The sequence below is a fragment of the Vulpes lagopus genome, chromosome 3 (genome assembly GCF_018345385.1).
Source record: "Vulpes lagopus strain Blue_001 chromosome 3, ASM1834538v1, whole genome shotgun sequence".
NCBI lineage: Eukaryota > Metazoa > Chordata > Mammalia > Carnivora > Canidae > Vulpes > Vulpes lagopus.
In genome coordinates this window covers 143,435,610-143,459,270 of record NC_054826.1, presented here as the reverse complement: position 1 = coordinate 143,459,270, position 23,661 = coordinate 143,435,610, and the positions used below count along the sequence as shown (strand labels likewise).

General features: G+C 40.7%; 1 protein-coding gene across 6 annotated transcripts in view; it reads left to right on the top strand.

Moving 5' to 3' along the window:
• The window catches only part of SLC44A3 (solute carrier family 44 member 3), a 93,478-nt gene that overhangs the window by 10,282 nt on the left and 59,535 nt on the right, over positions 1-23,661 (top strand). For all 6 annotated transcript variants that reach the window (XR_005986814.1, XM_041748787.1, XM_041748788.1 and 3 more), the window contains exons 6-8: positions 19,665-19,825; positions 21,879-21,968; positions 23,207-23,331. Coding sequence is in view for 5 of the 6 variants with exons in the window: in XM_041748787.1 (XP_041604721.1) it covers positions 19,665-19,825; positions 21,879-21,968; positions 23,207-23,331 (376 nt within the window). In the remaining variant the exon portion in view is untranslated. The remainder of the gene's footprint in view (positions 1-19,664; positions 19,826-21,878; positions 21,969-23,206; positions 23,332-23,661) is intronic.

The following is a 23,661-nucleotide window of genomic DNA, read 5'->3' as shown; positions in this document are numbered from 1 at the left end:
ATGACACAAGCAGCCTGTGGAAGAGTTGGCATGCAAACCTGAACAGTGTCCATGTTAGTTTCTGTAATCCAAAATCAACAGTCAAGGCTTCGTTGGTTTTATTTTGCCTGGCAAATGGCCTCCTTGGGCTCACACCAAAATAGGGGTGCAGGGAGCCCTGTAGCATGTGTCCTAGGGTCCCCATCTTTCTACCTGTCACGCCTGCCCTAGGTCTTTCACCCCCGAAATGCAGACTTTTTTCACGGAAAGTCAAGCCTGTTGACTGGCCTTTCTTGGACAGAGTGAGGGAGAAAGAAATAGCCTTGAGGGCTCCATTTCCTTTCCCTACACAAGCAAGAGTTTGTTTTAAGATGGAAATTATCATATTTATCATGGAAGAGCAGTGCCAAGAGTAAAAGCTTGAAATCATGAGAAGTGTGGCCATAGGGCCAAAGAACATTTTCTAAATACTCCTATTGACTAAACCAATTGTTTGTTCTCCCTCTGTCGATCACGTGAGGTGTAACGTACCCTTTTAGAGCAGTGGTTGGATATCAAGAAAGTTTGTGTCCCAAGGTATGAGCTTTTAACAGTAGTGAAAAAATACTGCAGAAGATAACAAGCAAGCATATCTTTTTCCCTTTGGGGTTCAACATAATATTGTATTTTGAGTTCCCAATGTATTTAAAATCTAAAAGGCTTAGTTTTTTCCATCCAGTAAGTTCTAGTCCTAGCCTCCCTAATGGGTGCCCATGCATGTCACCGCATTGTTTGCTCAAATGAATGAATTCCAACAGCGCCATCTAAATATACAGTCAGCTCTTCGAATTACTTCCTGCAAATGTGAGTGGCTTCACTGCTGGGGAGAGAAAAAGCAGAAGTGGGGAGGAAACCACAATCTGTGGCCCAAAGTCCTATCTCCTGCCCCAACTAATGAAGTGCTCAATGGGCAACTAGTCAACCACATACCAGGGATGACCCACATTTGACATGCTTCTTTGTGTCACCCTCAGGGCTGAGATGGGCCATACTTTACCAACAGAGGGTTGTAAAATGCCTGAAAAGCATCATCTTAACAATGTTGACAAAATTAAGGTCTTATGGCGAATTGTGTTTGGGGAAAAACAAAATGATGTTAAGTTTATATCTGACCAGTATTTTTCAGAAATTCTAATTGAAAGCTCAAAAAACATTTGCTCTAGCAACAATTCAGATTCACTGGTGTGAAGACTATTTTGTAATAGAAGAGAAAAAGAAACTAGAGGTTTAAAACTTGCAGAGCAGGAGGTAAAAATTACCACTCTACAGGTGGTAAGAAAATTAACTGAAAAACTATAAATGACAAGAGAACTTACTTATGTGGCAGGAAACACAATTAATATACTGAAATCTGCAACATTAATACATTTTTAAAGACAGCTTTTACCACAGTGAGAAAAAATACAGACAAAAACGAAGTAGGTACTTGAGTGCCTAGAGACAAATTTAATAAGAAATGTACAAGAACCATAAAAAGAACACTTTAATATGTTCCTGAGCTACAAGGAAAACTTAGAAAGACAGTGTTGTTGACAGTATGACTCAACATTATAAAGATGTCATTTCTCCCTAAATTGAGCTATAAATTTATCAAGATTACAAACAAAACAGAATTTTTTTTCAGTAACCAGATTAGCTGATTTTAAAATTTGTAAAGAATTTTTTTAAAAAGCCAAAAAAATCGAAATGAGAAAAACAACATAGATTGCCTTTCAATTTTTAAAACATATTATATTATAAAGTTTAATAATTAAAATACTGAATAATTAAAATAACTGAACTAATGTGAGCTCACTCCTTGGTGAGTCACAGATAGAAACTACACCAGGTGAGTTGTTGCACAAAGGAAATGTTATTTGACACAAATAAGGAGATCACGGAGAATAGATTCCAAAGCCCTGACTCCCCGAACAAGGGTGAATGGGTTCCTTTTACTTACAGTTAGGATCAATATTTAGAAAGGTTAGCTTCGTCCCCATATGTAGAGGCAGGCATGAGGTGGCACATGTGTCTTGAGGAAATGTGCCTGTACACACATTGTATATTATGTAAATGAAGCTTATGCTTCTCTTTGAGTGGAGATTTTAGTATTACAATTAGGTAAATGCAACAGTCCCTCCATGGGTCACTCTGTGGTTCATCTGCACAGGTATGAGTTGGGGTTAAGCTCAAACAGGTCTGAGTGGCCTGAGTCAGGGCGGTATTATTGCTTGAGGGGCACTTTTGGTTTCCATCAGAAGATGCTGATGCCCCTCAGGTCTTTTGCCTGAGTTAAGAGATAGGCTGGAAAGAGTTTAAGGGAAAATGTGGTACAAAACTCATTGGGTGCAAGAAGGCTGGCACTATAGGTCACATCTTGGGGTCTAGCTGGTGATAGCACTAGTTCATGCATAGAAAGATCAATGGAAGAGGGATCCCTGGGTGGCCCAGTGGTTTAGCCCCTGCCTTTGGCCCAGGGCGCGATCCTGGAGACCCGGGATCGAATCCCACATCGGGCTCCCGGTGCATGGAGCCTGTTTCTCCCTCTGCCTGTGTCTCTGCCTCTCTCTCTCTCTCTGTGATTATCATACATAAATAAATAAAAAAAAAAAGAAAGAAAGATCAATGGAAGATACTAGATAATCCAGGAATAGACCCAGATGCTTTCAGAAATTTAGCACATGATAAAAGTGGCATTTCAAATCAGTGACAAAATGATAGGCTATTGAACAAGTAGTGTTGGGACAACTGGACAGACATCGAAGGGAACAGCTGGATCTATGCCTCATGCTTTAAATTAATAAATTCCAAATGGATGAAAGATTTTATTTTTTAAATTAATTAATTTTTTTAGAGGAGGAGGGCAGGGAGAGGGAGAGAGAATCTCAAACAAGCCATACCCAGTAAAGCTCGACACAGGGTTCAATCCCACAACCCTGAGATCATGACCTGAGCCGAAATCAAGAGTTGGATGCTTAACCGACTAAGCCACCCAGGAACCCCAAATGGATTAAAGATTTTAATGTATAAAGTGAAACTAGAAAGTATTAGAAGCCATGGGAAAATTTTTTCCATAACCTGAAAGTAAGGAAAACTTCTATGACTTAAGACTCAGAAGACATAAAATAAAAAATTGATAAATTTGGCCACATTAGAAATAAACATTTCTGCCTGACAAAACACTAGAAGCAAAATTAACAGGCAAATATTGCAATTCATAAAAAAGGATTAGTTTCTCTAATTTATAAAATGTCTTGCTAATCCACCTTTTAAAAGACCAGTAATATCTCAGTTTAAAAATGAGATTAAAATATAAATAGATGCTTTAAAGAAAAAGCACAGTGTTGTTTAAACATATTAAAAGAGGCCAGACTTCCCTTAGGGGAAATTCTTTTTTTTTTTTTTTAAGATTTTATTTATTCATGAGAGACACACACAGAGAGAGAGGCAGAGACACAGGCAGAGGGAGAAGCAGGCACCCTGCAGGAAGCCGGATGCAGGACTCGATCCCAGGACCCCGGATCACAACCTGAGCTAAAGGTAGATGCTCAGCCACTGAGCCACTTGGGCATCCCGATAGGGGAAATTCTGTATAAGAATTTGTTTTCACACTTTCGATGCTTAGATGACAGCATCTAAAGTTGGATAATGTTTTGTACTGGCAAAGGTGTAGCGAAGTAGACACTTTCATACATTTCTGAGGCTGGGATCTAAGGAGGGCAATGCATCAGTATTCATCAGTGATCAATGTATGTACCTTTAAATCAAGCATCTCTACTTCTAAAAAAAAGTTTTTTAAGTTTATTATTTAACTAATCTCAACACTCAATGTAGGGCTCAAACTCATGACTCAGATCGGGAGTTGTGTGCCTTTCCAACTGAGTCAGACAGGCACTTCTAATCTACAGGTACACTTGTACTGCTATGAAGTGACATTTGTGCAGAATTTTTCACTGCAATGTTTGTAATAGCAGAAGAGTGAAAACCATCTATAAGGCTTGTCGGTAGCAGGTTGCTTACATAAAGTAATACTTTTTAGCTATCCACTTAATAAGAGACGATTAAGCTAGAAATTACAGAGAATGTTCTCAGTCTGAGAAAGAGCATCTCTAATAAATCTACAATTAATGTTATACTTAATGGTGAACTACTGAATGCTTTCCCACCTAAGATTAGAACAAAGCAGGGGTATCTGCTCTGAGCACTTGCATTCAGCATTTTAAAGGAGGTCCTAGGAATTGCAAAAGAAAGGAAGGAAAAGAAATAGAAAAGAAGAAATAGAAAAGAAGTGAAATCATCTGCATTTACACATGACCTAATTGCTTGTATAGAAAATCCAAAGGAATCTACAAAGTAACTACTAAGTGAATTTAGCAAAATTGGGAGATACATAGTCAAATTGCATTTCTATGCATTTGCAACAGTTAGGAAATAACTGTTAAAGTCCATCTTTAACAACATCAAAAAGTATAAAATAACTAGGAATAAATTTAATGGAAGATTTCAACTGAAAACTTTAAGACCTTTCTGAAATTAAAGAACTCCAAAATAAGTGGAGAGATAACCTTATTCATAAATTGGAAGTTTTAATATTGTTAGGATGTCATTTCTCCCCAAATTGTCTTACAGATTCAGTGTAGTGCCAACATTTTTTTTTTTTTTTTTAGAAATTGAGAAGTTCATTCAAAAAAAAAAAAAAAAGAAAAACAAAACAAAACAAAACACAGAAAAGCAAAATCTGGAGTCGCATACATACAAACTTCTTGAAGAACAAAGTCGGAGGGCTCATACCACCTGGTTTTAATAGTTACTAAGAAAGAGTAGTTAAGACAATGTGGTATTGGGATCCCTGGGTGGTGCAGCGGTTTGGCGCCTGCCTTTGGCCCAGGGCGCGATCCTGGAGACCCTGGATCAAGTCCCACGTCAGGCTCCCGGTGCATGGAGCCTGCTTCTCCCTCTGCCTGTGTCTCTGCCTCTCTCTCTCTCTCATTCTCTGACTATCATGAATAAATAATAATAAAAAAAAGACAATGTGGTATTAAAAAACAAAGTTCAACGGAATACATTTGAAGATCTAGTTGGCCTTATTGAAAGACTCCTGAATCAGACAGCATTCGCCCCGCAGGTAAGGGAGAGCCCTGGGACGGTGTATAAACTGGGAGGTTTTTATAGGAAGGAAGGGATAAGAAAGTAATTAGAAGAGGGAAAGACTTGTTCTAGGCAAGATGACTTTCCCTTAGGGGAAAAGCGAGGGGTCTTATCATGCAGATGACCTCATCCACGTGGTGCTAATTGAAAAATTCCTAGCTGACTGCTTAAGACTACATTTCTGGGAGAGGTTGAAAGAGCAATTAGATTAGGTATTAAGCCCTGGTTTGGGAACTTGGTGGAAGTGACACCAATTGGGGCCTGTGGTACAATTACCCCATTTTGATCAGACTTTCCAAGTAACTGAGAGACGTGATCAGATTTTAAGGCATTAGTGCCATTCTCAGCCACCGCTCTGAAGTTCATGTGGTTTTTGTTTTTCCTTTGTGTTGTATCTATAGGTCATGACATTTTTGCCTGACCTCTGTGATATTCACTGGTCATGGTTTCAGATGTACATTCTTTAATTGGGTCATTTTCTTTGTTTCTTAAACATTCCAGTTTTAGGGAGATCATTGGCTTGGTGTTTAGTGGCTGAGATCATGGATGTAAAGCTTTTGAGAGAATACAACACCCTGGAGACATTGTTATGATGACTATAAACAGGATCATTCCCAGAGTTTGGAGTGTACTTTAGAGCCATGGCCCCAAGACCCTATGGAAAGAGTACCTTTTTTAAGCCAGCTGATTTGTTCTGGGATTTTATGTAATTGAGTTTCAATTTCGTCAGAAGTGTTAATCCAGGCACAGCAGAGACATCTCCTTGCTCAGCTAAAAGAGAATCAAGAGCTATTCTAATATCAAGGACAACTTTGGCTAGAGTCTAAGGCTATTTGTTGGTCTGCTAATGTTTTAATAGCAGATTTTGCAATAATTTTAAGAATTAAGGGAAAGTTTTCAATCATAGCCTCAGGTACATGTATCCCTAACCAAGGAAGCAGGGATCTGCCCTAAGGAGTGAAAACTGAATCATGAAACCCTCCCTGGTGGGTCAATGTAAATGAACTGTAAATGTAATTTAAGGTGAGCCAACCAATTAGATGTCTTATTTTATTTGTGAAATGTTAGGGGCACAGTTAGGTTTTCTCCTAGCCTGAAGTAAGTGGCTACCCCCACTTAATAATGATCAGGGAGGTAGAGATAAAGATGTTATCTTTCTAGGCCAGTGCCAGAGTAAAAGAAAGGAAAAGAAGGAAAGGGAGTTTTATGTTTAGATAAAGTATGAAGTCTAAATCTGGTGTCTCACACGGAAGCGGTCCACCTCGAGGTCAGCTATGTCCCATCCTCATCAGCTGGATTTAGAGGTATCCGGTGTGTACACAAGATCAGTGTCAGGTGGAGCCTCTGTTAGCCATGAGTTGTGTCCCCAAGGCTCTGTGTCTTTCAGTTTTATAACCGTGTCAGTGGCCAGGAGCACTTGGTAAGGTCCCTTCCCACGGGGCTCAAGAGCTTTCTTTTTAACAATGATGTTTCCAAAACATCCAGTCATCAGGTTCCAGGCTGGGACCAACAGGATCCTTTGAACTTGAGGTCAAGGAAAGCATGTTGAACCTGTCCATGGTAGGCTTTAGCATAAGACTTACAGTAGCTCCTCAGACTAGCATGGGACAGGGTCAGGAGAAAGTGGTTTTCTGATAGAATTCCACAGCATTTGCAAGGTTTTGTTAAGGTTTATATGATTGGCTCAGTGCTGCGGTGCTTTGATCCCTGGAGACCAGGAAAGATATACCCCAAGTGGGAAACATTCTTCCTAACAAGTTCTTTGCTTTGGGTGGGGGGCGGCATCAGCCCTGCAGCAGGAGAAAGCTTCAGCCCATCTGGAAAACACACCTACAGTTGAGGAACATACTGATAACCCTACTAGGTAGCGGTGAATGAAGTCCAGCTGGAGATGTTCAAAGGATCCCGAGGGAGGGGCTTTGAGGAACTCTGGGAGAAAAACGAAATAAAAAAGTTTTTCTTTTTTTAAAGATTTTTTTGTTTATTTATTCATGAGAGACAGAGAGAGAGAGAGAGAGAGAGAGAGGCAGAGACACAGGCAGAGGGAGAAGCAGGCTCCATGCAGGGAGCCCAACATGGGATTCATGGGATTCGATCCTGGGTCTCCAGGATCACGCCCTGGGCCCAAGGCAGCGCTAAACCAATGAGCCACCTGGGCTGCCCTAAAAATTTTCCAAAACTGTAGACCAAACAGGTCAGACATTGATGGTAAATGGTTTTCATAATCCTAGAGAAGTTTCCCCAACCAATGTGTATTTATAATATGATTCATCCGAAACACACCGTGGTGGGTGAAGGAATGCAAAAATTGAAAAATGGGGTTTGTCAGGGAGTCAGGAAGAACCAAGTTACAGTCTTGGGTTTTCCATAGCCCCAAGTATACAATTTATACCTACTGTTGACTCATCTTAATTTCTCCAACTTAAGAGCAGACCCTTGTCATGTTACAAGGACATTTATCCTCGTATAGACTTAAGCAGAAAAGTCTTTATCCACAGGTGACACAATCTTACAATATTAAGGAGGCAAAAAAAAAATATATATTAAGGAGGCTTAGTATTACTTATTTGACAATTTCTCTCCTGTAACTTACGTATCAAACCTAACTAATTTAACAGATTTTTGGAATATTCTAGGTCAAAGACTTTATTTAGAATTTGATTTGGGGAAGTTTGTCAAAAATATCAAAGAAAGGGGACGCCTGGGTGGCTCAGCAGTTGAGCGTCTATCTGCCTTTGGCCGAGGGTGTGATCTTGGAGTCCTGGGATCAAGTCCTACCCACATCGGGCTCCCTGCATGGAGCCTGCTTCTTCCTCTGCCTGTGTCTCCGCCTCTCTCTCTCTCAATCTCTCTCTCATGAATAAATAAATAAAAACTTAAAAAAAAAATCAAAAAGTTTTGAAGCACTTGCCTAAATAGGATCATAGATCATTATGAAACTTAATATTTAAAACATAAAGAAATTTTCACAGTTTGATCAAAGCAGACCAGAAGTCCAAGAAAATTTTGTTTTTTTAACAGATAGAAACAAATTCTAATTTTGCACGAGCTTACTTGATATTAAAACTTATTTTTTAAAATAAATTCATTTTATATCTGAAACTAATGATACACTGTATGTTAGCTAATTGAATTTATTTTTATTTTATTTTTTTAGCTAATTGAATTTAAATAAAATAAGAAAAAATTTCATTTTAATTTTAACCAGCTTGACTACAAATCAGAATTCCTCCTCAGAGATTCGTTTTCCACAAAGGTTCTACAACTTATCTACATTCTGATTTTGTCCCGTTTTTCTTCTTTAAACAACTACCCTCATTTTAGGACAAAATTACTTTTTTTCCCCCTTAACAAAAAATACATCTCCACTTCTCACACCTTTTTCCCCCACTGAAAATACATTTACTTTCTGGCATATGGAGATATTTCTCTTTTTATTTTTAGTAGTTTTAATTGCATATATTAATTAGAATTCTTAACCCCTAGAAACCATAATTTCTCATGAAAACTAGGAAGTAAGCAACTGTGAATGGTCTGTCATACTAGCGTCTTTTAAAATTGCAAATTTTTGAATAACATTTCAAAAGCAAAAAAAAAATGTCCTACAAGCATATGCCTTTTGAAATTTTCCCATGTAGCATTAACATATCCAAATATTTTTTTAATTTCTCTGTAATGAGAAGCTAAAAGTAGATAAATCTATGTTTAGCAATTAGTATATTAGTATTTTGTCTTATTTGGAAATGATCTAGGTATTTAATGAATTTAACTTACCATTTAACCTAACTCAGCAAAACTTTAAGGTTTTAGGTTACAAAAAAAAAAATTGAGAAGACTATTTAAATAGACCTATATATTGCCAAAAAGTTAATTTATAAACGTCTGTCTTGCTTACATCTATTTACTTGTCCTTAATAATTATGTTAGATTACCTACAAAAACTTCATTAAACATTAGACAAAGTCAGTCATTATCCTAAGCTATTTTTTTTGACAGCTTTCACAAGCATTGACATGAGTTTATTAGGCTAATAAACTCAGGTAGAGTAAGAGTCTTATATTTAATCTTGAGGTCTGTTTTAGTTAAACCATCAAACTTAAATTAGCTTTCATATCAAATATTTTTCCAGATCACATGAACTTGAAAAATATTTGGGTTTCTAGTCTCTGTTTCAGAATGGCCAAACCTTACAAGCACTTGCCTTCAAGCTATATAAATAGAGCTCTTTTACAGATTCATTTCAGCAATGCCATCTGGAGGGGGAAAATACCATGTAACTACAACATAAGTATATATGCGTATGTATGTAGCCGGGCCACAGGGGTGCAGGAGCACCTGGCTCCAGGGGGCCAAGCCGACCAGGGTGAGCCACTCCCTGCCAACAGACCAGTGGTGGTGAAACAAGAAAAGAATTTCTTTCAGTGAGGTCCACACCTGGAAGGCAGTGGTTGAGTGTCCCAGTCTGTCTCCAAAGTACTAAAAATACTTCCTGGTTTTAAAGAAGGAAAATATGGGCCAAAGGTCGGTGGGTAGGTGCAGGTGGGCAACAAAGGTCAAGCCTGTCACTGCTTCGGGGACAGTCACACCAGTTCTTGCAGGCCCTGGGCAGTCCTTACTGCTTGAGGGGTAGTTTCAGTTCCATCTGGCAAATCTTGCCCGTGGGGTCATTTGCCTGAGTTCAGAGATAAACTGGAAAGAACTTAATCTGTTGAAAAATACAGACTGAAGTCACAAAACAAGGCAGTTGAAGTCCTCTTTCACTTGACACACATGAACATTCAGAGACACAGAAAACTTAAATTTCTATTGTAAAATTGCCTGCCATGAAATAGGTACAAAATTAACTAGTTATAAAAGTTGGATCTGAGTTTGTTTTTCCGGTAGGTGGGATAAGTTAAGCTGAACAGTCTAGATGACTGAAGCTTTTAAGAATGTATTTGTGGAGGGTCACCTGGGTGGCTCAGTGGTTGAGCATCTGCCTTTGGCTCAGGTGGTGATCCCAGGTCCTGGGGTCAAGTCTGTGCCTATGTCTCTGCTTCTCTCTCTGTGTGTGTCTCTCATGAATAAATAAATAAATCTGCTGTCGGGGGTGGGGGGGTGGAATATATTTGTGGAGAAGACACTGAAGAGGAGTTATTTGTCCTTGGCAAGTCAAGTTCCAAATGACCTTTTCCCCTTTTGATTTTTCTCGATAAGAATACCTCCCTGAAAGCCGCACTCTAGAGAGCTGGGCTGCACAAGCCCTGGAGAACACGGACAGAGCACAGAACAAGTGCAGGAGAACAGCACATGCGCCCTCTAGCATGACTTGGGTCCCCTTACTGCCAGAGTTTTACACTTACCAGCCTTTGGAGATAAACAGGGGAGGTTTGGGGATTGGTAAAAAGGATTGGTGGTCTTTGAATTGTTTCTGGAGCCACACTCCTGGTCCTATAAAGACTAGATTTGTTAAACCAGGAGAGCTGTTTTCAATCCCTCAGAGAATTGGGCTCCACCTGACTGATATCAGGGACTGACACACCTCTCCACCTGTGGGAATATCTTCTTTCCCTCTGGATACCTTTAGTTTGGAGGGAGAAGACCTAAAAAAAAAAAAAAAAAAAAAAAAAAAATTCCTCTTAGGGTCTAAATATCAACTTCCAGTGTGACCAAATTTCTGATTCTGGAGTTATTAAGTCCTTTCAAATATCTTGTCTGGTTCCAGCCAGGACAAACAGTGAATATTTTTGGCGGTTTTAGAGATCCTCATGGACCCAACAGTTATCCTTGAGGAGGGTTTTATAAAAGATTGCATCTTTGCAAGATCTAGAGTCATTGTCGAAGATAGCTAAAGAAAGAAGCAACCACCTGCACGTCCCAGACAGAAAGAAAGCCAAGCCTCATTCTTAAGACACAAAAGGAAACTATCAAGGAGATAGTTATTCCCAGGACAGAAAGACTCAATAACCCAAGCTCTGTATGTGGAAAGGAAGGGACAATGAATTTTTATTCCCCTCTCTGGACTGGGTTCAAGAGTTAATCTCCTTATAATCACTCTTGAGGATCCTCCCAGGGCTTAAGAAATGCTTTAACGACAGCCCTTAGTTCGACCTTTAAGCCAGGAGTGAGAGATACCTGAAGAGGATCGCCAGTAGCCTGGAATGGTCCTATTGCGAGAGGTCACAATTAAGTTAATAGTCTCCTCAGAACAGAGTGGCAGGTCAGCCTGGGGCTCACCAGGATTAGTACTCGGATCAAGGGTAGAGCTGAGCAGTACGAGCTACAGTAGTCTTACGGTCTCACTTTTAGTACCTTTTCTCTTTTTTCATTAGATTTTTATAGTAAATCTTCCAATGAAACTGTTTTGGAATTTGGAAACCTTTTGGAGGCTTCTGCATGCCAATTAAAACAGGTATCCCATTCTATTTAATTTGGGAGCTCCTGCTTCTAAGGGCACTTCTTAAATGAGTGGATCTTGTGGAATTGGAACATTCCCCATAACGGCCATTGCAGTTCTATGTTATTTTTGGTAAAAATTTTTTTCTCTTGCTGGACACTTGCAACTTCTGGAACTGTAGTTCTTAGGCATGATGAGATAAGCAGGTGTGCAGCACCCAAAGATGGCAGGTTCGGCTATCTGGATGCAAAGCATCCCGTTCCCTTTAGTTAGGCCTTTGGGTTTCCCAGAGCCAGACTAATACCTATGAGGGACTTGCTACTGGCTTGGGGATTGTGGTTTATAGTGTGCCTCGTTGCACAGAAGTTTTCTTGAGGTTGGCAGGGTGACCTAGTGTCAGTCTCACCTGTTCCATGACCGGGCACCCTGACTCAGAAGTTTTTGAGTTATACGACAAGTGCTCTAACAGTTCTTAAATGCTCCACCCATGCCCACCGATTTTTGTGCCATTTTGGCCTCCATGATCCCCGCTAGCAAAAGCCTATATTTATATAAAACGAGATACACAAACATGTACCTCAACAGACCAGCAGTAACCAAAACATGGCACTGCAGACTGGCCAAGAGAAGGTTGTGCATACCAGCAGCCATCCCCCGTGTGGACTGACCCCGCAGACTGCATTCAGGGAGACTGTGGGCGGGAACCGAGAAGGGATGCCAACTCGGAATTGCAGACTGTACCAGGAGGTACAGAGACTGTAAGGCCTGGTGCCCTGTCAGAGCCTCCTGTTAGTCCAGACAGACCTGTTCACCCTGGACTGGAAAGCCAGTTAGATCAGTAGCTTGAACACAATGAGCACAGCTAAACCTGGGGGGGACTCACCAATGGCCCTCGGAAATGGGAAGAAAAACAGAGAAATCAGAAGGCCTTGTAGGGTGCCACAGCTGTTTCCCTTCCCCAAAGGCAGTCAGAAGTTAGCTTCGAACCCCTATGCTGCCACCAAATCTGTGAAAAAGCAATTTCACCGAGTCAATTGGAAGATGTAATTGGCTTTGTTTAATGATTCATGAACCAGACAGCACCCCACCCAGCAAGTACAGGGGAGCTCTGGGGAGTTGGACAAATGGAAGAGAGGGCAGGGCAAGAAAGTTAATAGCCAAAGGAAAGGTTGCTTTCCCTTGGGGGCAGAGCAGCTATCATGCAGATTATCTCTTCTTCTGGGGGAGGGAGAGGGCCCATGTGGCAGGTTCATTGGCACCCATCAGGCTCTTCGTGGGGAGCTTTTCACCCTCTGCCTATGTCTCTGCCTCTCTCTGTGCGTCTCTCCTGAATAAATAAATAAAATCTTCTTTTAAAAAAGACGCCACTAAGAAAATGAAAAGAAAAAAGATTAACAGACTGGAAGAAAATATTCACAATACATATATATGACAAATGCTTAAATCCAGAATAGATAAGAAGTTCCTTTAAATCAGGGTCTACGATCTTTTTCTATAAAAAGGTCATATAGGGCAGCCCTGGTGGCTTAGCGGTTTAGTGCCACCTTGAGCCCAGGGCGTGATCCTGGAGACCCAGGATCAAGTCCCACGTTGGGTTCCCTGTATGGAGCCTGCTTCTCCCTCTGCCTGTGTCTCTGCCTCTCTCTCTCTCTCTCTCTCTCTCTCTCTCTCTCTTCCCCTGTGTCTGTCATGAATAAATAAATAAAATATTTTTAAAAATTAAAAGGTCATATAGTAACTATTTTAGGCTTTGTGGATGGTATCATCTCAGTGGCAACTACTTAACTTTGCCAGTCTAGAGCAAAAGCAGCCACAGAAAATACATCAACAGATGAATTATGCTGTGTTCCTATAAGGCGTCATGTACCAACACAAATGGTGGGCCAAATTTTGCCAACCCTTGCTTCAAATCAATAACAAAAAGACAAGCAGTCCAATAAAACCAGGCAAAAGACTTGAACAGGGACTTCTCAAAAGATCTACGGAAAGCCAGTATGTACATGAAAAGATAGTTAACATCACTGGCCATCAAGAAAAGGCAAATTAAAACCATAATGAGATATCACCGTGCTCTTACTGGAAGGGCTACCATTTTAAAACGGAGCATCACCAAATGCTAGTGAGAATGTGGGACAACTCCAACTCTCATACAGCCACTTTGGGAAAAGTTTCATGTTTCTTACAAAGCTAAGCACACATTTACCATACAACCTAGCAATTCTCCTTTTAGGTATTTACTTGAAAAAATTGAAAATGTGCATCAATAAAAAGACATATAGAAATTTTGATAGCAGCTTTTCTTTTAATAGCCCCAAACTGGAAACAACTTGGGTAGCAATCAACAAAAGAGCAAATGACGGGATCCCTGGGTGGCACAGCGGTTTAGCGCCTGCCTTTGGCCCAGGGCGCGATCCTGGAGACCCGGGATCGAATCCCACGTCGGGCTCCCGGTGCATGGAGCCTGCTTCTCCCTCTCCCTGTGTCTCTGCCTCTCTCTCTCTCTCTCTCTCTCTCTCTGTGTGTGACTATCATAAATAAAAATTAAAAAAAATATTTTAAAAAAAGAGCAAATGACAATACAGTCATACAGTGGAATAGTACTCAGCAATTAAAAGGAATAATCTAATGAAAAAAGGGGAAAAAAAGGAATGATCTAGTGATACACATCACAGCGAAGAGGAGGAAAAGAGTAAATGGGAATATACAACAGTCAAAAGTAGTTTATAGTTCTAGAAATCAGGTTAATAGTGGAGACTGATCAGATGGGGCTTAAGGATACTTGTCTTTCTCTGTATTTCACTTGGCATAATAACCTCTAGGTCCATCCGTGTTGTCACAAATGGCAAGATGTCATCCTTTTTATGGTTGAGTAATATTCCGTTGTTTAAATACACCACCTCTTCTTTATCCATCTATTGATGGATGCTTGGGTTGCTTCCATATTTGGCTATTGTAAATAATGCTGCAAAAACATAGGGGTGTATGTATCTTTTCAAATTAGCATTTTAAAAAAAATTAGCATTTTTGTTTTTTGAGGCACAAATATCCAATAGTGGAATTACTGGATTATATGGTAATTCTATGTTTAATTTTGTGAGGGATCTCCATACTGTCTCTCACAGTAGCCGTACCTAATTTGCATTCCTACCAACAGTGCACAAGGGGTTCTTTTCCTCCATATCCTCACCAACATCTGTTATTTCTTGTCTTTTGATTCTAACCATTCTGAAAGGGGTAAGTTAATATTTCACTGTGGTTTTGCTTTGCATTTCTTTGATGATTAGTGACGTTGAACATCTTTTCCTGTGTCTTGGCCATCTGTATGTTTTCTTTAGAAAACTGCTCAGGTCTTCTGCCCATGTTTTAATTTGATTACTTGGCTTTTTGGTGTTGAATAAGTTCTTTATATATTTTGGATACTAACCCCTTATCAGATATGTTATTTGCAAATATTCTCCCATTCAGTAGGTTACCTTTTTGTTTTGTTGGTGACTTCCTTCACTATGCAGAAGCTTTTTATTTTGGTGTAGTCCCAATTGCTGATGTTTGCTTTGTTTCCCTTACCTAAGGAAACATATCTAGAAAAATGTTGTTAAGGCCATGGTCAAAGAAATTCTGTCTTTTTCTTTCAGTAGTTTTATGGCTTTATGTCTCACAATTAGGTCTTTAATCCATTTTGAGTTTACTTTTATGTGTGGTGTTAGAAAGTGGTCCAGTTTCATTCTTTTGCTTATAGCTGTTCAGTTTTCCCAGCACCATTTATCGAGACACTGCCTTTCTTCTGTTGTATATTCTTCCCTCTTTAGTCATAGATTAATTAACCACAAAAGTATGGATTTATTTCAGGGCTCTCTGTTCTCTTGATCTGTGTGTCTATTTTTGTGCTAATACTGTACTGTTTGGATTACTACACATTTGTAGTATTTCTTGAAATCTAGGATTGTGATACCTCCTGCTTTGTTCTTCTTTCTCAAGATTGCTTTGGCAATTCAAGGTCCTTTGTGGTTCTATACACACTTTAGGATTATTTGCTTTAGCTCTGTGACAAATGCTATTGGTATTTTGATAGGGATTACACTGAATCTATAGATTGGGTAGTGTGGACATTTTAACAATATTAACTCTTCTGGTCCATGAGCATGGAATATCTTTCAATTTGTGTTGTCTTCAACTCTTTCATCAATACTTTATACTTTTCAAAGATTAGATCTTTTACTTCCTTGGTTAATTTCTAGATATTTTATTCTTTTTGGTGGAGTTGTAAATGAGATTGTTTTCTTAATTTCTCTTTCTCTTACTTTCTTTCTGTCTCTTTAAATTTATTCAGTGGGGCTAGTTTTGTTTTTTTGTTTTTTTCTGTTCCTGAATGAAAACACAGTTCCCAAGACTGCTCTGGTTAGTTTTAAGTAATAATTATGCTGTCACTTTAAGTTATAAGAGATACTTTCCATTCAGTAATTAAAATGTTCAGCCCAATATTATAGACTTCAGATTTGACTGCCAGTTGAAACTTTTCCTTCCCCCGGGTTTGGCCAGGAACACATGGGAAGGGGACTGCAATCCTCTCCTCCTCCTCCTCATCCTCCTCCTCCTCCTCCTCCTCCTCCTCCTCCTCCCCACCTTTTCCTCTCACAGTCTACTAAAATAGGCTTCTGACTCTCAGGTTGGCACAGCAAAAGTGAAGAGGAATAAGAGGGAATAGGAGCACTTTTATTTGACTGATACTAGTACCAGTTTGCTGGGTGTGGGAGATGTTCCAGCCAGCTTTCTCCCATGGACACATTTTGGGTTCTTTGGAGACTCCCCATCGCTCTGGCTCTCTCAGCTCCAGTGTTCTTCATGTGGTCAAATGCATCTCTGCTCTGGCTGGTCGTTTGCTAAGTTCTCTGGACCTGGGACATTAAGCAGCCACTTCTATCCTCTTTCTGCTAAGGGCCCCACAGTTTTCCATGTAGCTCTCTTGAACATTAAGGACACTAGCCTCCACTTCTCAGGGCTCAGACCTTAACCACCCATGGGGTCATCTAAGCCCTCTGAGTTTTCTAGGAAACACTTCTCAAGTGACTCAGGAGTGGTAACCCTCACCCTCTCTCCCTTGGGAACAGGAATGGATTCACATGAAAATTCTCTCTCAAAAAACAAAAACAAAACAAATGAAAAGCTTTTTAGAACTGTTCTTTGACATGATTCAGTGTACCTATCAATACCTGTACAGAGTCAACTTTACTGTATCCAAATAAAAAATAAAATCAGCCAAGGTATCAAGAATGCAGACTTGACAAATGAATTTAACTTAATACAAATGTGTGACATAACCTCTCACTGGAGGGAGATGAGAGAAAAGGAGCTGACCTAAGTAACTTTGGAAAACAGCTTTGTGACTAAATACTGTGAATGAAAAGCAAAAATAACTGTACATAAGCACCATGCTCTAGTTGGTAATTTTGTTTCTCACAGGGGTACTAATTAGCATTCTGACAGTACTTAGCAGGGTTGATTATAAGGGGACTTAGGATCAGTGACACCTCAGTTGCAATGAGCATACCTAGTACCCAGATATTGGTTTCTAAATACCATTTTCTGAGAGTTCCTTGGAGAAATGACTGATTTTAGGGCTTGGATAAGGAAAATACAAGATAAACATGGCATAATCTTGCAGAACCAAAAAGGATGTGCCCACAGAAACAAAAAAAGGTGGGGCATGTCAAATTACCCAGGGACCAACCTGAAAGACCTCCTAGTGTCCAAAGCTGGAACGATTGGAGCAATAGAATAAATAACAATCATTTAACCTAAATCATATAACCTAAAGAATAAAGTAAATATCCATGATTGGATAAATAAATGGGAGAAGGGCACAGCACAGAGGGATAAATCTTTACAGAAAGACTTACTACAAATAGTGTATGTAGATACTTGCCACTTAATTTGCATCCCCCTGAGAGTGAGCTGGGCTTAGTGACTCACTCCCCAAAAATATAGAAAGATAATGACAGTGGAGAAACCTGGTAGATATCAATCACCTTAACAAATGATCAAGTTTAACTTCACCAGTGATGTCATGTTGCTGTCATGTTCCCCAATATTCTATGGAAAGAGAACTTCATCTCTGTGGTGTTCTTCCCCAAACCCATAACTGCAATCTAATTATGAGTAAACATTAGAGACAACTTATCAAATACCAGACCATGAATCTTCAAAAGTGTCAAGGTCATGGGAAACAAAAACTAAGAAATTGTCACAGACCAAAGGAGACCCGACAACTAAGGGCAGCATGGCATCCTGGATTGTATTCTGGAAGAGAAGTAAAAGGACATCTGTGAAAAGTGGTAAAATCCAAGTACAGTACCAATGCTAATTTCCTCATTTTCACAAAAGTACTGTGGTTATGTTATATAAGATGTTAGGGAAGGTGAGTGAGATATACAAAGGAACTCTCCATAGCATCTTTGCAAGTTTTCTGTAGCTCAAAAATTACTTCAAAATTAGAATTTTTTTCTAAAATGTCCTAATCTCCAACTCCCAACCCTTTTATATTCTCAGTGTGGGTCAGGGGTTTGTGAATAATCTAACCAATTTTCTAACTTTTCTTTTTCTTTTTGGCAAGCCCAGCAAGGTAGGGTCCTACATCTCATTTTAGGGTATAATTTCTATTGTCTTTGAGCTTCAGATGCAAACTTTTGTTTACATTTCCTATTACATTCACATATGTTTTTAAAATTCTCTAAAATGATATTATGCAGAGGGGCACCTGGCTGGCTCAGTAGGTAGAACATGAGACTCTTGATCTCAGGATTGTGAATTTGAGCCCCACGTTGGGCATAGAGTTTACTTTAAAAAAAACAATTAGGGTCTTCTGGGTGGCTCGGTTGGTTAAGTGGCCAACTCTTGATTTTGGCTCAGGTCCTGATCTCAGGGTCCTGGGATCGAGCCCAGTCTTGGGCTCCATGCTTAGCAGGGAATCTGCTTCAAGATTCTCTCTCTCCACTCCCCCCACCCCTTCACCCTGCTTATTCACACATGAGCACTCTCTCTGCCTAAATAAATCTTTAAAAAAGAGAGAAAGAATAGAATGATGTATTAGATATCCAAACAATGGCTGCCTGAGAAAAATGTATTTTTCTTCAAAGAGAAAAAACACTGCTATTTCCCACAGTTTATTTGTTCTATTGTACCTTTTGGGATTTGGGCCATGTGAATATATTACACTTTCAAATTGATTAATTAGGAAAAAGCTGCTTATTTGTATTACCCTTCTCTTGAATCACTATCCAGTGACTCAGGAACTATTTCTGTAATGTGACTTCCTGGGAAAGATTCTTCCCTATGTTCTATGTTGTATTCATTGAAAGTTCAGAAGCCATTTTTACTTCATGGACAATACAGTATTGTTTGCATTTGGGGTCTCCCATGTTTCATCTTCACACATTTCAAAAAGTGGTTGGTTTTTGCAATTTGTCAGATAATTTGGCACTTCTTGAGCTGGGATTATTTGTACTGATGGGACCCACAGAAGGAAAAAAAGGCCGGATCCACAGAAGGAAAGAAAGAAAGTGTTTGTGGCCTCATTAAGAGTCATTAAGATGAACATCCCTGAGCATTTTTTATATTTCAGGAAGGGGCCCCAAAAGGTCAGCTTTTTCTTCTACCCAAGGCAGTTATCAATCACAGCTTTATTCATACATTCATCCCTCACAAGTACGCATTCTGTTTGGAGCAAGCCTCTCAAGCCTCATCCGTCTCCTTAGAGTAAAGCTGGTTGTTTCATCCACGCAGCTTCCGATGGAGCCAGCCCTTGTGTCTAACAGCTCCTTAAAGACATGCTGCAGTGCTCCAGTAGGAGTTGGTAGTTGGCATGTGAGAAGGGCCAAGACAGGGGAGTCCCAAGTGTCACTCTCCAAGTGCAGATTTCTGCTTTCTCCGGGTCCCCATCATCACTCCCACCCAGAGCATCAGCTGCTTCCTGGCGCAGAGCACAGTTGCCCCCTTTCCAGAGTGTACTTTGCAAACAGGATGCTAAACAACTTCTTATTTCTGCAGATCGAAGGTTTTCTTGGTTGTTGAGAATTTTAAATACATTTGGCTTTTTTTTTTTTTTTTTGAGTTAGCTTAGTAAACATCTTTGCCTTCTGTTCTTTCGTAGCAAGTCTTTTCCTTTGTTTAACCGATGTGTCCCTCGGACCCCTGAGTGCTATTCCTCATTTGCGTCTGTTTTGATAAACGATGTCGACATCCTCCATCGAATCCTAAGTGGGATCATGTCCGGAAGGGACACAATCCTCGGCCTGTGTATCCTCGCCTTAGGTAATTTTCAATTAATTTTCTTGTAAATTTTCTTGCAGTGTCTGCCACAGTTTCTAGCGCTTACATATTTGTACAATGAAAATTAGCCTCTGACTTAAAGATAAAACTTCACGTATTTTCTTCATAAATATTTTCAATGTTTTTAGGCTCAGATGGGAGAGGGGACAATAGAATTAGGGAAACACCAGCTGGCGCTCTGCCAAGAGGCCTCACCGAGTGTGGAGGGCCTGAATATAGCAGCCGTGTTCAGAGCCTGGTCCTCAGTTCTGTGTAAGGGTGGATGTGCAAAGCAGTTCGCAAGCTGGCCATGAAAAGTTCAACTGTCAGGGGAACCAGAAATGCACATCTTCTGGCCAGAATGCCCTGTCCCCACAGGCAAGCCAGATCAGAGGGCTGCTTGGTGAGCAAGGGAAGGAGGCATGTGCATCCGTGTTAAGTAACATCACACAGCAATGGCCTGATGCAGCCAACTGCCCGCATTGGGTTGTAGGCAGGTCAAGGCCTCAAGCCGGGACATGCCTCTTCCTGGCATTTCTGGAAGCAGCTACCCCAACTCTTGACCCCTTAACTTCCTATTTGCTCTCTTTCAACATGATGAGCCCCTTTAAGAGTCAACTTTGTCAGGATCTCTGGGTGGCTCAGCAGTTTAGCACCTGCCTTTGGCCCAGGGTGTGATCCTGGAGTCCCAGGATCGAGTCCCACGTCAGGTTCCCTGCATGGAGCCTGCTTCTCCCTCTGCCTGTGTCTCTGCCTCTCTCTGTGTGTCTCTCATGAATAAATAAATAAAGTCTTAAAAAGAAAAAAAGAGTCAACTTTGTCTTTGAACAAGTTAGCACATTCTGCCAATGTGGGCTGTAGTAATGGCCTACCACCTACCCTGTCTCCAGTGGCTGCTCCCCAGCCTTTTGGTTGAAAAATTCTTTGGTCAGCCATGATTCTGTCAATTTACAGGCTGAATTTTCCACAATTTCATAACCAAAGGGTCACTACTTTCTGAATGCTTGGGGATGCCTAACTCTTCACCATTATGTAACTTCCCTATTTCTTTCGACCCAAATGTGCCAGGCATCGTGCTTTCTCTTAACTCATTAACACCTCATCAGAATTCTATCACCATTTGTAGGAGGGGGAAACAGGCTTACAGAGGTTAAGTGACTTGACTGAAGTCAGGTGATGACTAGAGGAGGTGGCATGGCTGAGACTGAAACCCAAATGTATTTTGCTCCTCAAATCCATGTTCTTAACCACAACACCAAACTATTCATATGTAATCCTGATTTGTTGTTTAGCAAAAAAGTAAAACCATATATAAATTCACTGACATGCTTAACATAAATTAATAAGCTTAAAACCCCAAGAACTGGAAAGTAATGTGCAGATTTTTTACATATTCAGCTTACCGAAAAATTAGAACCCTAAATTTTTCATTTCTAAAGGCATTGATTTTTCATATTTAGTAAAGATACATGAGCATGAGAACATTTAAAGTTAAAACTTTACATAATCCCAACAAGAAGTCAAAAGAGTTAAGTATGGCAAAAAAAATTTTTTTAATGGTTCATGTGGACTTAAAAAAACATTTGGGGGGCCCTTGGGTGGGTGGCTTGGTCAGTTAAGCGTCTGACTTAGGCTCAGGTCGTGTTCTGGAATTGGGCTCCGTGCTTAGTGGGGAGTCTGCTTGTCCTTCTTCTTCTCCCTCTGTCCCTCCCCCTGCTCATGCTCTCCCTTTCTCCCTCTCTCAAATTAATTCATTAAAAAAATAATATTGGATATTTGAAAATAAGACCTGATTAACAAAAGAAATCTTTTCTTTTTAATTCCAGAAGAATGCTAGGGCTTTAGATACTGGCTTACTGTAGCAGATTGAACTTGTATATGCCTCAGAGAGTGCCCTGGGTGTGTCTTGTTATTTTTGTTTAGTCGATGTTTAAGATATTCAGAAATTGAAGGAAATCCTTAGCACTCCCTCTTCTGGACATCATGATAGCTCTGGCATCATTACCCTCACACCTTGATTGCTGTTGGGGTTTATATGTTTTGCTTAATTTTTCAGCCTTGTCTTTGGGCATGATGTTCACCTTCCGATTCATCACCACCCTTCTGGTTCAGATTTTCATTGCACTGATTATTTCCGGACTGTTGCGTAAGTATTTCCACTTGATTGATTTCCTTTTGATTAAGTGAAAAGCCTTTCCACTAGGTATGGAACTTAAAAAGTTGGCATTTTTGAGCTAAATAAGTCTCAGAGAGTCTCTCATCCAACCCCATCATTTCACATATGGGAAAACTGAGTCAGAGAGGACAGACGGAGTTGCTTATGTCATGCACATAATAGGAAAGTTGATGCTAGTCTATTGTCACTGCTGTACTCTGCTGCTGCTGAGATGGGCCTGCCAGTCCAGCAATCCTAGTGGCCATGCCTTTCACAGACGTCTCCAAGACTTGTTGGAAAGAATGCCTTCTTTTAAAAATGTCTTTTGAACTTTCATATTGGCCATGGATCCATGGGTCCCCACAGCTGTCACGCAAAGGCTCCCACCAGTCTAAAAAGATTCAGGTCCTAAGCTGGGGCTTAGGTCCCAAAGACCCTCTCCTGTGCCCACTGGTTCCCCTTTTGTCACTGGAATGTGGGTGGGTCCATACAGGGTTTGTCAGGAAAGGGGGCCTGAGAGGTGGGGCACCCAGGAGGTTTGAAGGAGCATCAATTTACCAGCTGACATGGGATGCTTGAACTTATAATAATTGGTATGACTGTAGGGTTTCTTTCCCCTGAGTGATCAGCTCTGCCCTCAGCGACTTAGGGCCATACAGCTCATAATTGCACAGCGTGCCATGCTGGAGGACAGACACAGCAGCTATGACACTTTCCCACCTAGGCCAAGTTAAGACAAATGTGACCTCTGTAGTCACCATGGTGGTGGTGTAGGTGGCATGCGTGCTTAAACGGAGGGCATTTGCAATGTCAGGGTATCCACCTAGTGTTGTGAGTGCCGCGCTGATGTCCAGGCTCCCGCAGGGGTCATCACCAGTGGAGCTCGTTGGGCAGTTCTAGACTTTGGACTTAAATGTTGTTCCCCTCACTGCCCTGCCCATGCACTTTCTTCCCCAGTCTATAGGCTGGGCTGACGGGATGCACCTGTGTTCTGGAATCACTTCCCTGTGCTTCCCAAAGACAAGCAGCCACTGCAGGTCCGGGTGGTTTGGAGAGGCTACCCTGGCCCTGGCCAGCTCCTCCAGAGGGTCAGTGGTTCCACATAAAGCCCTGGGCCTGTGGGACCCACTATCCGAGCCAGGCCACCCCGTGCGTGGCCCACATGCTGGGGGTGGGGGGCGGTTACCCCATGCCTGTATGCTGAGCTGCCCTGGTGTTTTGCTTTCTAGTTGTCTGTGGTGTCTTATGGTGGCTGTATTACGACTATACCCATGACCTCAGCATAGAATTGGACACAGAAAGGGAAAATATGAAGTGTTTGCTGGGGTTTGCTATTGTATCTACAGTAATCACGGTAAGAAATGCCCTTCCAGCAGGAGGTCAAGGAGCCTGCTAGGACTCTGAAATCCGAATAATTAGAGTTTAACCCAAAACAACTAGAATTTGTTTTTGTTTTTTTTTGACCTCAGAGTATGCATACATAATAGTAGGGTGAATGGACATACATGTTCAGTGTGTTCTCTTTTTGATTCGCAGTACCTCCGTAGAATAAATCAAAGCCTTTAAAAAACAGGGAAAAAAAAGGCCTACCTTCTTCCCAAGTCATTTCTGCCATCACTCAGAGGTTGATTTGTTACTTGTGCTGATTCATTTCCCTTGAATACAGTAGAACCATTTTTACCCT